Source organism: Acyrthosiphon pisum, chromosome A2, assembly GCF_005508785.2.
Source record: "Acyrthosiphon pisum isolate AL4f chromosome A2, pea_aphid_22Mar2018_4r6ur, whole genome shotgun sequence".
In the NCBI taxonomy this organism is placed as follows: domain Eukaryota; kingdom Metazoa; phylum Arthropoda; class Insecta; order Hemiptera; family Aphididae; genus Acyrthosiphon; species Acyrthosiphon pisum.
Window position 1 is genome coordinate 85,040,481 of NC_042495.1, and position 16,640 is coordinate 85,057,120.

General features: G+C 33.9%; 1 protein-coding gene across 2 annotated transcripts in view; it reads left to right on the plus strand.

Annotated features, from left to right (window-relative positions):
* Window positions 1-16,640, plus strand: part of LOC100168358 (segmentation protein cap'n'collar) — a 106,583-nt gene that overhangs the window by 32,641 nt on the left and 57,302 nt on the right. For both annotated transcript variants that reach the window (XM_001942670.5, XM_016802974.2), the window contains exons 3-4: window positions 11,408-11,647; window positions 11,860-11,938. In XM_001942670.5, coding sequence (XP_001942705.2) covers window positions 11,408-11,647; window positions 11,860-11,938 — 319 coding nt within the window. The remainder of the gene's footprint in view (window positions 1-11,407; window positions 11,648-11,859; window positions 11,939-16,640) is intronic.

Here is a 16,640-nt window from a genome sequence, read left to right on the forward strand (position 1 = left end):
CAATTTGAGCTATATTTGCGATATTTATACATAAATAGGTAGGACGTTAACGTCACTTTATAAAGCACGTTTGATCATATTCTGTATACACGCGTTAAAATATACCTATATTTATTATACCGCGCACGGAAAATCGTGGCGGTAACAGTCAATAATAGAAGAGACGGAACGGCAAAAAAACGTCGGTCGCCGTGTCGTCGCGCGTTATCTGTCGTCGTCGTTGTCGTCACACTATTATTACTATTATTATTATTATATTGTTATTATCTGTCGTGCATTCAGCTTCGGCGGCCGGATTCACGGGCGTTTTTCACGGCCGCCAAAGAAGCGGCGTATTACGGTTTTTTTTTTCACTTGGCGTTGGCAACTCGGCGTGACGACGGCGAACATACACTATGACATATATATTATTATACATGTATATACATTTTATTATGGTATATACCACGATAGGCGGGTATCTGAGCGCTGCCAACGACGACGCGCACGCACATTTGGCACCGCGCGAGACGATACGCACACACAACAATGGGCGACCGATTTTCCGAACCTGTCACATGATGTACGCGGTGACGTACGTACATCACAACAATCGAGGCGCGCGACGGTTGATCGATCACCGCGGATCCCGCGGTCTGCAGCACGCCGATTTATTGGCGGGAAGAGGGTGTTGGTGGAAGGGTGTGCGGGTGGTGATCGTTAACGTATTTAATAAATACCATAAGACGTGCCGGTGTTTAATTCGCTCTAAGTGACTATGGTGAACACACCTACAGCTTCAGGGTGCCTAACGAAGAAAGTTTATGCATAGTTTTTAGTCTTCTGTGAAGATGGGATAGGTAGTTACGTTTTGTAACACTTGCAGGTACCAATTCCGGTCTTGCATGGTATGTTTGGTGCATATTTTTTTGAATGTAGAAAAGTGGCTGAAAGCTGAGCTTGAATGTGTATACTCGTCAGTCATCACCTGCAGTGTAAATCGAACCTGGGCGTGCTGGATGTTTCAGTCCTTTATAGCGCTTGTCTAACGGTGTTTTTTTTTTATGTAAAAAGTGTCAAATCGAAAATGTCTAAATTACTGCAGTTATCTCCAGTGAAAATCTATATGTATGGCAGGGCGCAATTTTTCTGAACCGCAACGCTTCGATGCTATTACCTGGTGTTTTTTTGGTGCATCTTGTAAAAAATATAAAGTCTAAAGTTTTGTTTGAGTGTCTATAGTTATCAGTCAATCCCGGTGAAAATCGATGTATGGCTGGTATATTGTATACTATTATAGGCGGGTATGAGCGCGCCTGACGACGACGACGCACTCACATTTGGCACCGCGCGGGACAACGCACTCACACAATAGGCGACCGATTTTCCGAACCCGTCACATGATGGTGACGTACGTACATCACAACAATCGCGGTGCGCGATGGTTGATCGATCATCGCGGATCCCGTGGTCAGGATGGCGGTTGGTTTCTGGTGGGTGGATGGGTTGGTGGAGGGGTGTGGGTGGTGATCATAAACGTATATTATTATTATTATTAGTATAAGAATATTATTATCGTACGCGGCTGATTATCGACGGCGTGACTGGTGTTGGTAGTGAGGGGGGAGGGGCGGTACAACGCGATCGGTCGTCGTCTGTCCAAATATTTTCACAACGCTTCGACGATTTCTATATACTATTTATTATAACGCTTGGCGGCCGTATACATCATGTGGTACCTATTTATACAATATATTATATTATTATAATACAACGCATAATATCATCTACGCGCGCCATTGTGTACAATAACATTATTAAGGTTCCCGCGGGCGGCGGCACACGCGGCGATTGTCATGCCGCCGTCGCCCGGCGGAGACGACTACGACGACAACTCCCCTGGGGAAAACCGCGCCGCCGCCGCGCACATTACTATAATATTATATTTTATAGTAATATATATCGCGTATTGTGTGCGCGCGTATCCGTTTACGAAATGGGAAAAACGGTTTTTTTCTGTGTGTGCGAGCGCGGAGTCGATTGTGCTGCGTGTTGTATATACTTGTACATATATAATATATTATATTACAATATTGTGTTTACGGGTGATGGTTTTTTTATCATTATTATTATTATTGTAATGTAGCACCTATACCTACGTATATATTATAATGTATTATACTATAATATTAACCTATGCGGAAAAAAAGTCAGTTGTACTAAAAAACCGAATCTAAATATAAAAGAAGAAATATAATAAAATATCACCTCGCGTGGCGGAGATCAGCAAAACGAAACGGGTCGGTAAAAAAATGTAAAAAGAAAAATAAACCCATCGGCCGATGCGGATTGTTAACGGTGCAACAAACGATCCTATATATACTTAGGTACCTACCTATTTTTTCCGCACAAAACCAATACTTTCACACGGTTCACATGACGCATATTAAAATGTATATTCTATACCTGCTGCTGCGCAGTGTGGTGTATCACACACAATATATACATAGGTAGATTTATATTAGGTATAATATGTAAAGTGTAGACCAGTATTTTATTGGTACCTATATGTATGTGTGTGTGTGTGTGTGTGTGTGTGTGTGTGTGTGTGTGTGTGCGCGCGTATTCTCGCTTGCGTTCGATATTTTGTGTCCAATCATCCGGAGAAGAAACGGGTGCGCGATTGATTTATACATTATGCGAAAATGCGACTGGTCCTATCGAAGATAACTAACTACCTATATATTATATGCTAATAATTCGCTGGAGAAATACGATTTTTTTTTTCACATCTGCACCGTTGTGCTGTATAGCGTTGGTGTAAGTAGGTATACCTACTACCTATATATTATGCAGTATTTACAGTTTAAAAGTGGGTATACCTATATAGTCTATACATACCGAAATATGGGTTTATAATAATCGATAAAATATAGTAGGTTTATATACCTACCTATGATGATGAGGATGTATATTATTGGAAAAAAACCAAACTGATTTCTGGTATACATTTGTGGTACATAATATATTTTATTCCCTAGTCTATCAAGAATATTTTTCATATTCAATAGCAATTATATAATATTGTTGTAGCTATTGGTATAGGGTCCCAATAGGTTAGGAGTCTGCGTCATATCACGTATAGAGGTATTATCATTATCGCACGCCAACTTCGTGGGTGAAACTTATTTTTATGCACCACTATGATAAAACTCATTATTATTTAATAATTGTACATTCGTATACCTATAGATCCTAATTCGTAAGATATATATATAGACTCGAAAAAAGGAATCATATATACTCATTAGTTACGCTTTATCTATGCAATTTTATTACGATCAATCCTTGTACCATTTTCTTTTGAGATGCTCAGCTTCTAGCATAGTTGTAACTAACATATACCTACGCGAACGGATTTTTGAGTGAGAAGTGTCATATAGGGATGATATATTTATAGACGGATACAACCATGTCTTCCACCATTTGAATATTATATATATGTATGGAGATCGGAACGCATAGACTATATAGATATAAGATTAGTGATATTATTATAGGGCGAAGTGGCGTTTGTGATTATACGGAAGGTTGTTGGATATTTTTTAAATTGGATTATTTGGCAGAACTCGTTCATTTAGATTCGACAAACCCATACATGGGCTTGATAAAGATTTTGTAAACATTTAGTTTGCAGGTTTTCATGACGATATGAGTTTAGATGGTTTGCATAATAGACCACGAGGCAAGAGTTTTCTGTTGTTATAAGGTTTATTTTTTATGTACGTGTATAATATGTGGGGACTAGGTAAGAAGTTAATCGAAAAATATTCCTAGATATTTTGTTTTCTTCGTATTAGGTAGGTATTTAAGGTTACATATTTTTTACATTTTTTATTTCTTTGATTTTGTTTCGTAACTTTGAAGAGATAATTCGTGGTACCAATCGGCCGGGTTTTTTAAATGTGCAAGTAGAATATCAGGAGAATATTCTAGGAGAATAACATTACTTTATTGTCAGTGCGACAGCTTAGTTGATTATTTTTTAATTATTTATACCACCTGTAGGAAGATGGTCCTAATTAATAGTTTTTATAAAATGTATTTTACTTTTGGAGTTGAAAGCTTTCTATTTAAATTATTTATACTCTCGTGATTTTCTAATATATAGTGGTGCAAATATATGTACACAAAATTAATTTTGGGAAATTGAGGATAATATTATTGGTGGTTGCTAATGCGTGCTATGCACTCCTATACCTATATTTGTCTATGTTCGACCTTCGCATTAATAATAAATAGGTACATTTTTAAAAAATAACAATTACCTATGTGTTTATTAATTATTTACATTTACTTTTTATTATTTTATACTGAGTAGTATAGATATACATACTTGCCTATTTATGCAATTTTCACAGTTAGGTAGATTAACGTTAATGTACAAAAATGTATCAGTTCTTACCTATACTTGTAAATAATTGTTACTTTTCCAGACGTCTATTATTTATGGTTTTGATAGTTATTGATGTTCTTGTAAATATTTAAAACATACATCTACCTAATATTTTAAATGTATATTGTATATATGTATATATCTATACATAATATTATATATAGTCCATACGATAACATGTACAAATTACACATATTATAATGTAGGTACATATATACACTCGATAAGCCATCATAACTGTTGTCGATTGGAAACTAATGTGCTTCTTAATTTTTGTCTATTCATGGTGTATTGATGTCTCTACGTTTTATATACAGTCTAATAATTTTGATCTTCAATTGGTTCCCGGAGCTTTGCATTCATCGATGTATAATATACTCCATTCAATGGTCTTGTGTCTGCCTAATCGGAATATTTTCCGGTCTTGTAGTTATATATTCATATCGTATGAACAATAATATTTTAATTAACAATCGCAATTCGCAGTGTTTATGGGTAGGTAATAGGTATGTAATATATATTGGTAATTGTTTGTTGCTATATTATTGATTGCTGCAGCTATAGTCTACTGAAATTTGTGACGGAACTTAGATTCCGCCTATGTAAAACAATATCATTGCCATGTACATAATGTCTGTGTTTATAATATTGGGGTGATATATACTGTTTTTCAGGTTGAAGGAAAAACACCCGATTCTAATTATTGGTTAAAAATAAATGTTATTAGAGGTGCAAGAATTGATTTAGTTATAGATGACTAAGGCTACATTCCGGTACAGTGTGCATATTTTGTTAACAAGCATATAACATTGTGTATACATTGTACATTTTAGCTAAATTTTCATCTTCAATATGGATTAATTTATAGTATCTATTATAATTAATGATTGGACAAGGCTAGCAAGGTCTAACATAATATAAAAATGTGTATCCTATGAAAATTAAAAATTAAGAATTATTTACTGCACCAGTTTTGTGTAAAATACAAAAAGACCAAAATTATATCATAGAGCTTAATAGCTTATCCCCATGCTCCTATAATTGTTTTACTAATTATAAACTTATTCATCAGTGATGTGTACTTAAAAATAAACTTATTGAGCTTTCGTTTAATAACTTCTTATTGGTTTCTTTTTGATAAAATTGTGTCCACCCCCCTCCAACCTAGATGTACTTTGGGGACACTGGAGGCCTCAACCTCAATACGCTACTGCTTTCATAATAAGGGTATGTATACATACCTATTAAGAATTTTGGCGCTCTGGCCCCTGTTACCTAAGTCCCTATTCATTATTAAAAACTTAATTTTCGACACTAAAAATTGACCTAATGTATAATATGGGTTATATATAATTGAAAAATTTCGACTAGGTAAGACTGCAAATAATCACTTCATTTTATTATAAACAAAAACACGATTATAGCCAAGATACAGTGCTTTTCAGTTCGTAGTTATATGATAAGTGTAATCAAAAATATATAAAAAATATAACAGTTTTCTAACAAGATAGCAATGTATATATAATATATAATATGATACAAAATGTCAAAAACGCAAATGTGCGCTTACAAAAATGTGACGCGTCACTAGGATTTGTCGTTCTATAATTTATATACTTATTACTTACACTATACTTACCCATGTGAGAATCTTCGAACCTGTCAATAATATACATTGGTGACTGATGTGTGTAAAAATTACAACGGCAATAGTGTAATACTCAACGGGCGAAGACCAGTTTCGTTGGACTAGAAGCGACGAGGCTTATATGTTTACGTTTAAGTACACTCTGCTGTTACCGTATTCCGCGTGTAACAGATCCGTGTTAAGAATTTTCTTGTTATTCACTAAATTAAATTCTACTGTTACTGTAGAAATTTCAATTGCCATATTATAATAACCACATATTTTAATAATCGCATCTGATCAAACGGTGAAGTAGTTGAATATGTATATTATATTCAACTATTTTGTATATTATGACAACGGGTTATAACCAAATGGTTTACGCGGAGCACAGTGACAGTCACTATAATATATCTATCTACCTCCCTACCTACCTATATACAAAACTTGTTTTTCCGAAATATGTTTAAAATGCACTGTTACTTACAAAACTAAAATAGATATAGAGAAACGGTCAGCAGCCACCTTTTTCATTTTTGAATTCATGTCCAATGGAAGATATACCTATCCGTTAATTATAATTTACCCGCTCGCGAGTATATAATAAACCATAAATAGGGAATGCGGTTGCCTCGATCGCAGTACCTATACATTCGGTGACCGTGGTTAAAATTGGTCATTATAGATTAGTATATCTATAACCCTACCTCTACGTGGTATATAATCATTAATCATCGCGAACGGGTAACCGTGATATTTAACGTCAACGGGCAGTCTGCAGTTTTAAAAGGAAAACCTGTTCGTTGTGCACCGTGGTATTCGTTTCCCGATCAAACAGTTGTATATAGGGTTGTTTTCCGCAAGTGCGTGTATTAATACAGTGAAACCTCTAAATACCGGACATTCTCGGTCACTGACATTTAGTCCACTATTCAGTTGGAAGAAAGTTTGTGTATTATAGTTTGTTCCCAAAAAAACGTTATTTAGAGGTGTCCGTTAGGGGAGGCTTCACTAATATTAATGGTCGTGAATTTCAGTTTCGCGGTCTTGTACCATGTCATATGAATCTATATTTGCGATCTTTCTTCGTTGCTGGTCCGAAGAATCTCGTGTCGCCCGTTTTTTGAGCTTTATATGAGCTGAGGGATGGGGCACGTTCAAGACACACATTAGTCACTTATATATATGTATACAATATGCATTATGCGTACTATAAATTATTATTCAAAGGTGCCTTGTAAGAATAGACAGTTATTCAAATATACGCTTCAACGATTATTGGCGATAAACATTTTTTTTTACAGTTTTCTATTTTTACTATATATACTCTATATAGATACATAATAGGTATCGTGGGTTCAATGCGTTCGCGGTTTTTGAATAACGTGGTAGAAGCAAAATATTTTTTTTCTTTTTTTACTTGCAGTCGCGTGACAAAAAATAATATAATATTTTCAGTTCGGTATCGATTAACAGTTTCATTTTTCTAGTACGAGTTCATATGATAGTATACGAAACACATATGTCATAGTCCGATGGCAAGAAAAAACGTTGCAACAATTATGTATAAAAGTCGAGCTTAGATTAAAGAACCTCAACGTTTATCTAAGTATTACTGGTGACAGGACTTAGGCATAATAATCAACGCTTTTAGACGAAAGATTTTTTTTGATTTGGACGATGGTTTGCGTTATTTTACTGATACAAGTGATAAGTTTTTTAATAGAAAATTGTCCTTAGGTCCAGAGTATACTATTTTATATTTATAATATGTGTTATAAGATAAAAAAAACACGTATTTGTAACAGCTGTTTATTGTTAATTAATAAATGATTAAACAACAAATAATTGTGCAGGTTAATTTATAGCAAAAAAAAAAATTACCGTTTTAGGGCATTTCTTTACCTTTAATCGTTTACCATACATATATATATATACATTATACTTACCTCGATATTGCAGAAGTTGAGCGTCGTATGCGCGTTAATGATAACGTCGTTCGTGATGCACAAGATAATTTATCTAAAATGATACGTTGATGTTGTTGTATTGTATAATATTATAATATGTAATACCTACCTGATTCGGCGTTGAACGTCGATTGCGTATGATTTCAAGGAGGCCGTCAGAAATCTGTTACACGATAAGCCGCGCCATTGTCGCTTACTGCTGGCCATGTTACGAATGTTCCTTCAAAATATTATACATTTATTCACTCGTGCGCCGTACCGGTTACCGGTAATTCACGCCGCGCCGTGCTGTCGCATGCACTTGTAAAGATTTCGATTATGGCTATCGTATCGTTGGAAATCGATTTCACCGCGATATCGGGAACCACGGCTACAACTATTCTGCACCGGCACACAGCGTTCCTGAAATAATAATATTATAATTTTTATAGACGATGTCAGCGCACTATTTGTTCTCTCTCTCTGACCCACGTGCAACTTATCAAATAATTTGAATTCAACAGAACCAACCTTGTGTTGTTAGCTGTTTATAGTATTAGAGTATTAATTAGCCAGCTATAATATCAAACTTAAAGTTAAGCACATTTATCTATTGTGTTCTTAAATTTAATAATTTTTTTAATACTTCCATTTTAAAGTAAGATTATTTTTAAATTGTATCATTTAATGTACTATGAGTAGGTACTTGAGAGGTACTCACAAAAAATTAATATATCGTTAACAAGCCAAAGTAAGAACACATCATATAGGTAGATAATGCGTACTTAACTTGAATTTTGACTATAGGTCAATTCACTAATACTAAAGCTAACAACTCAAGGCCGGTCTTGCTCTATGAACGCAAATTTCCTACCTATGTATACTCGTATTGCTCGTGGATATAGGATAGATAAAACAAATAGTGCACTGACATCCTCTCAAGTTTAAATCTACTTAATTTGAGCCTATACGTCTTTCGTCTTTGTTTCTATTTTTTATTTTAATGATTCTATGACATTATATAATTATTGGTATTATAAAATAACATTTATTAATTTTTCATTGCTGTTTTCGATTACATTAATAATTTGCACACTAATAATCCTCTCTTAGCAAAGATTCCGCCTAAACAACTGATTGAAAATAATATTCCTTGATAGGTATGTAATAAACCCGTGCATTGTATAGCGTAAAATAAACCTTATAAATGTAATTAAAAAATACGATTTGCCGAAGCCAGTAATGTACAGGATCGCTTAACATTTGATTTCAAAGCTATGATATGTCGCAAGATATACATACATTAATGTTATATTGCATTTATCCATACTATAATATGTGGTATGTACCTATTTCTACATATTTACAGGTGGTATACTGTAGCACTCACTTTTCTATAATTGTGAACGTTGTGTCTGTGCTGCTACTAATGAAGGCGATACGAGAACTTACCATATTTTATAATTAAATATTATTATTTGTTTGACGGATGAGTGTTTTTTTTGTCAATTTAGTAAAATCTTTTGCATGTAGTGCCTCAATAGTTAATTTTGTGTTTAATATGCCTAGGTATATAATATAACCTATGCGCATTTAGAAATCTCTGAAATGAAATATCATTTGTATATAGCATCATCATATAATATCATCTGTATAGCCATACTATATGATAATACCTATAGGTAGGTATAGTTATCACAGAACTGTCCGCAGTACTCGCTATAGCTGCATATAATTTTTGATGTTTTAATCGATCCCGTCGTCTATTTGCACGCACTGACCCTCCGCCCCTGTGTATAAGACACAATAATATCGTGCACGGTGTGATTCTATATAGATACTCGTATAATATAATACACATATATAATAATATATGAGCGAATCATATAAATTATATCATCGGTGTCATTTGTCCGGGAAGCCGCCGCAGATGTTCTTCCGCGCGTCCGCGTGGGCATATTATTCATTATTATTATATATTGTGGATGATAACTTCATTCAACGCGCACTTCTCATTGTGATCGCATTCATTATGATATATATATAAATACACCGAAGTTTTTTTCCGAATATAATATACGATGGCGTCCGAATGACGACGACGCGTATTCGCATATACAGTATACACGTATGTTATATATATATTTCTACATATACAAACAGAATGAATGGGAAAATCACACGGGCGAGACGCTTCTCCTCCTTATATATAATATAACGACGATGCTTTTTTTTTTCAGTATGTATACAGTATATACCGATGTGTGCGGAGACTTGGGCCGCGCTTACGACTGATATGTATATATACACGCGCACCACGCCGCACACATACATATATTCGCTTTGTGCGTAGTCTCCCTCGGGATTGTACCCTCGGTTTTGGGGGTGAGTTGCAGTGGGTGGGGGGCCCGGTGATTAATGGCGTTGCGACGCAATCACGACCCCGCGCGCCGTCGCCATTAACACAATGCGCGCAGGGATTTTCACCCTCGCGTGCGTGTCTGTCGTCTCGTCTCGTCTCGTCGATATATACGCACCGAAAATGGCCGCTACCCCTGCACTATATATACATGTGAACGAATGAACGAGCAGGCGAACTCGTGCGCTGCACTCACACACGCATACACTTACATAATATAGGCACATATGTTGTTAATTCAAAGAAGGAAAACTGCAAAAAAAAAATTATAAAAATAATTTTCCAGTTTACAGAATCGTAACTCTTCACGTCCTTGTGCATCATATATACACTGCGGAGTGTTTCAGCGTTTTCTGTAAATGGAAAATATATATGACTAAGCTTTGAGTACGATCTCATGAGTATACAATGTATATATAGGTATATATTATAGAGGTACCTATTATATTTACATATGAGTATGGAATTGAAAACCTATTTCCGTTTTGATACTTGATTTCATTTAATTTTTAATTTATCCCGATAGGATGGTTATTAAATCCTGCGCACAATATTTGCCAACATCCATTTTTCATTATAACAACAATTTATTACAATTATTATATGAGATAGCTAGTATATTATGTATATATATTTATTAAAAGTCTCTGAGGCGTAAAAACACAGAATTCTGATTCCACTCAAATATGAGATGTTCCTCATAGTTTATATACTTATATCAGGAGTCAGGACATCAGGTATATTCGTAGAAACCATTATCGCGTATTTGGCGCTCGTTGATTGCAGTGTTACATTCTTAATTATTTATATATAGGTATATTATATAATATAATATACACCAACAAATGTATTTTTTCCTATAGAAGAGTGTACCTACTTCTGTTTTAGATGTAATGCAATAATATATTCATACTCGTATATAATTGTCGAATAATTGTGTCAATTGAAGATATTTTAACCATTATAACCATTTTCAGGACGCTGAGCTTGTGGAAGCCCTCTGGAAAGTCGATTTGGATTATGGAACGTCGGGTGCCACGACTGAAAGTCGCGGTCCTTCTCCTTACGGCAGCACCAGCGTTGGGTCTTTTTTGTTACCGGGTGACGAACCACCGTCGCGCAATTACACTTTCAGCAGTCCCGTGGCTTCGTTCAAAAACAGATGGTACCTTCCGCCTAACTCCAGTGACTTGTCGGCGGGCTCCAGTTCGCATACGGTAAAAAAATAACGGAGTTTTTTTGTACATTATCTATAATTTATAGTATATATTACATGGCCACACAAAGTTTATGAGGAAATGTCGATTACTTTTTAATATTATATACGCGTATATATGCGCGCACTGTATATCTACCTATATAATTAGTATATATTATATGATAACATACTATTTTCGCATATGTGATTTGTTTTTATTCAATTTTTTAGAGTGGTTTTGAACGTACCCAAAACTCTGATGGAAATCCCTGGGAGGTCGGTAGTTTGTTGGTGGATCTCAGAACTACAGGTACGTTACATGATGCGTATTATTAAACAAAATATTTTGTATTCCGATTGTTGTCATATTATCAAGTGTAAACAAGTGTTATTTGGCTTCAGTACGGCTGTCACAATGTGTATAATATTATATGATTTTGCTTCCCTACCGAGTATAGGTGCGCAATTGATCAACGAATTGAGCAACGAGCACAATATTAATGAGTATCAGGCGAACGCGTGTTATTGACACAACGTGTCAAAAAAAAAATTGAAAAATGTAAATATCGATGCTTCGTGCGTATTGTATAACACAATATAATTTATATCTATTTACACATATTATACATATATAATGAGAGTTTTTTTTATTTATCAACTGAAAACTTGCAAATGCCTACTGATTTTTAAATGTTGTATATAGATATATGTATAAGTACTATTATGCTTTACGAAAAGTTTAATATTATATGCTGTACTGCTGTAGAGTGTAGATGATGACCAGAATTTGTATTTATTTAAGTCTAACATTACATAATCTACTTATTATTTGAATGTTGCTGTAGTGTTTATTGAAAACTTGAAATTCTATGAAAATTAATGGTTTATAGATAGTTTGTAGGTATCTGATTTTTTTTTAATTGTTCCTGTATGAACCTAGATCAGCTATAAATTTGTTTTATACTGTGTAAGATTAATATACACAACATTTTATTTTGCTATAAGAAGCATTTTTTTTGTCTTTTTACTATTTAGATTGTGATATTTAATACATTTTTTATAAGCATTTAAAGTTCAAATGTTGACAACATTTATCAAATTTAAATTTTAACAATTATTTTGTGGTTAAAAATTTATAAAATGGTCAACTTTTATTTCTAAGAATTGAAAATTTAAAACAAGGTTCCACGGAAACAGGTTAGGTATATATATATAAGTTCCACTTACTTTATTCACAATAATATCAATTAATACTTAGTAATATCATAGGCTGGCTGACTGTCTTCGCTCAGAATCGTTTTTCTTATACAATGATATTATATCATTGAATTCAAATTTAACACCATCCATTAAAGTGATTCACTTGTAACCTACTGTACAGCAGAGCGACACCCACTTGCCCACTATATTTACTTTTAAATGTGTTTTTTTTTGTTTTGATATTTTATTTTATAAAATGTGTTATATCTACGTATCTGGAATATTTGAATGGTTAAAATTAATCAAATTAATTTTTAGTGATGTTTAATTTATCGATATGCTACGGACAAGAAATTATAGATGTTGTATATAAATAAGTATACTATCTGGTATCTACACGTTCTAAAATTCTATTTTATTCAGTTGTTTTACGTCAATCAGTCCGTAGTGTCACGTGTGCATTTTTCGTTTATACTTATATAATTTAGGATTGTTAGTTTTATTTGTTATAAAAATTCCAAAAGTTAAAATTTTTCATTCAGCTGCATGATTACGTTACATGGTTTGGGAAATATATTTTTAGTCACGGAAATTCAGTGTATATATTATATCTAAATGCATATTCAAATAGGTACATAACATAATTAGTATAGTGCAGCTATATATTTTAATTGCTGTCATATAGGCATGCGCAAACTTTGGTGGCAGGGTATAGGCGGTTTATGTTATATACGCCTGATAAGATATATTCCCTTATAAATTCCCTTAAATATAAATGATCATAACAATGCCTTACAAGTATTTATTATTAGTTATTATTATTACTGGCTCGTATTATAAAATTATAAAATAAAATGTTTTTCAATACACTGTAGCCTTAAATAGATTTATAGTACCTACGCGTAAATTGATACTTTTATCGGAAAAGATTTCTGTATTCTGTTTATTTTCTGAGGTAGTTTTAAAGTATTTTAGATAGGTAGGTACTATAATAATATATAGTCTACTATTGTCATAAACTTACATCTTAGATTTTTAAATTTAAACTATTTTAAAGCTTTAAATAGTGTCCCATCTTCCTTTTATAATCTAATTTTTGAATTTTCTCAAATAAATGTTCTACTAATGAGAATAAATTACATATTATTTGTATGTTTGTATATATGTATGTATGTATGTATGTATGTATGTATGTATGTATGTATGTATGTATGTATGTATGTATGTATGTATGTATGTATGTATGTATGTATACATGTATGTATGTATTTATTTATTTATGTACTTAAGTGTATTATTTGATGACTTCATATATAACAAATTGGCTCATTAGCTCATGACCATTAAGTTTAAATTACTTGAATAAAACTCATGTAACCACCTATATCATAAATTATATTTCTGCAGGTTGTTGTGCAAGTTTATACGAATGTATTTGGTATTAAATTACATTTTTCAGCACTGTATTGTGGTGGTGGTAACAGTATATTTTAATAATATACAAATAGGTATACGTGCTGTAGTATACGTCGTAAGGTGTTGAATAAATTGCGTTGTTGCTCATTATCGAACTCGTCATTTATATATATATTATATCACAATTTACCATTTACTACGCGATATCATTGCGATTCTTATCTTTTGCGTGCGTGCGGTGATTTTTCTTCTTTATATAATACCTATATATATTCCGCCGCGTTGTCTCGCGTACGAATGAAAACGAAATTTATATTCGTGGTTTTCCAATTTTTAATGAACCTTTGAGAATTTCCCGTCGGTACATATTATTTATGCGCATGGCTATATATACGCCCGATTTATATACACATTATTATTCGGTTGCCGCTCACCCTTGTGTGCGTGATGTATAAATGCGTGTTGTCGGAATTGAATTTTTCCGCTCGTTCGAGGAAAATGCGTGTTACATAATGCATGAATAAAAACGTTTTATGTATTAAGTGACTCTGGCGTTCGATAGGAGGGGGGGGATCGGTGGCGGGTGGTCTGTCGTGGGGGGGAGTGTTTGTAACCCTCGGAAGGAAAATGCGGCGGCGTGTTATGAGCGTGTACACTGCCGCTGCCGCCGCCGAAGAGCGTCGTCGCAACGTCATCAATCTTCCGTGTCCGTCCTTTTGTTGTTTACCCGCCGTCGCCGTCTCCGGTCATCCAGGGATGAGTCATTTGTTGGTCATACCCTAGTCCCGGTTCTCTGATATCCGGGCCTTCTCTTATACCACCTAATCCCCCTTCCCCTTTTTCTCCCACCACATTACACTGTGGTATCATCCCCTTGTAGTTCAGTTTTTTTCGATTTTTTTGCCATTTGGCCTCCCCGGCGTAATGGAGCGACAGCCGCCAATCCGAGAATAAGTGACGCGCGAGCTGTATGGGACCCCACGAAAATTCTTCCCCCCTCGAACAAACGATGTATAATAATATATACGTATCCGATATCGGTTTTTCAAACACACACAAACGCACATGTACACACCATATACCTACGTATAATAATATGAGTTCTTAATATAAAATGAAATATAATAATAAATAATATATAATATGTGAGTGCTCGTTGTACGTATATTTCTCCTCCCTCTTAGTCCTTAGATATTATAAATGCGGTGTGTGTGAGTCGTCATGGTAACGCGCATTGCATTCACACGGATACGCATATATATATATATATATATATATATACCAGGTACCTACATATGCTACACCTATAGTATAGTTGTATTATAGGATATACATATAACGGCTGACATATGTAATATATATATAATATAATATATATTTTGTAGTCGTGTGTGTATTATTCTGAATACATGTACGGCGGCATACCTTTGATATACATATAATATGTGGATTTTGGGTACGTCTATATAATATATAATATATAGTATGATATGCACTGCGCATACACATGGGTACTATATAGGTACACCCATCATTGTCGTATCGTGTATGATTTCGTTACGGTATGGGTCGTGTTTTATTTATTACGTATTATATATATATATATATAAATTATTTCTACGATATGACATTCTTCTATTTAACACTTTATTGCTATGCAGTAAGTATATACTATAAATACCTATATATACATATATATATATATAATCTTAACGTTAGCCTTTCTCTTCGCGTACGATATAACAGCCACAGCTATTATATATACATACATAATTTGATAAAATATCAAAATCTACTGATTGGTTAAACGGAATGCATCACGCCCGCACTATCATATCAACAATTATTTATGACATTAAATGGTGCTTAAAATTGCAAATGGTTTTTTAAATGCGTTGAATATTCCTATAGGAGTGTATATATAAGTTCTACTGCTTCCTGTAAACGTTGTTTTTAGGGTTCCGTTCGGTAAAATGGGACACTATTACTAAAACTCCGCTGTCCGTCCGTCTATCACCAGGCTGTATCTCATGAACTACGAAAGTTAGAAAGTTGACATTTTCACAGATACATATTTATGTTGCCGCTATAACAACAAATACTAAAAATCCTAGAATATATAATATAAGCAGTGTTGCCAACATGTTTATAGCTGATGATGGTACGGAACCCTTCGTGCGCGAGTCCGACTCGCACTTGGCTGGTTTTTTTATTATTGACATGGGTATTAAAAATTGGTTAAATTATATTATATTTGTTAAATTATATTTATTTATGTACCTACGTTATATAATAATATTATGCGTAGTTTGTAAAAAATCTTTATTTATTATTTAAAAAAGACCAACCGTGTTTACATACCTACAAAAATGCATAATTCATATACAAATTTAAAT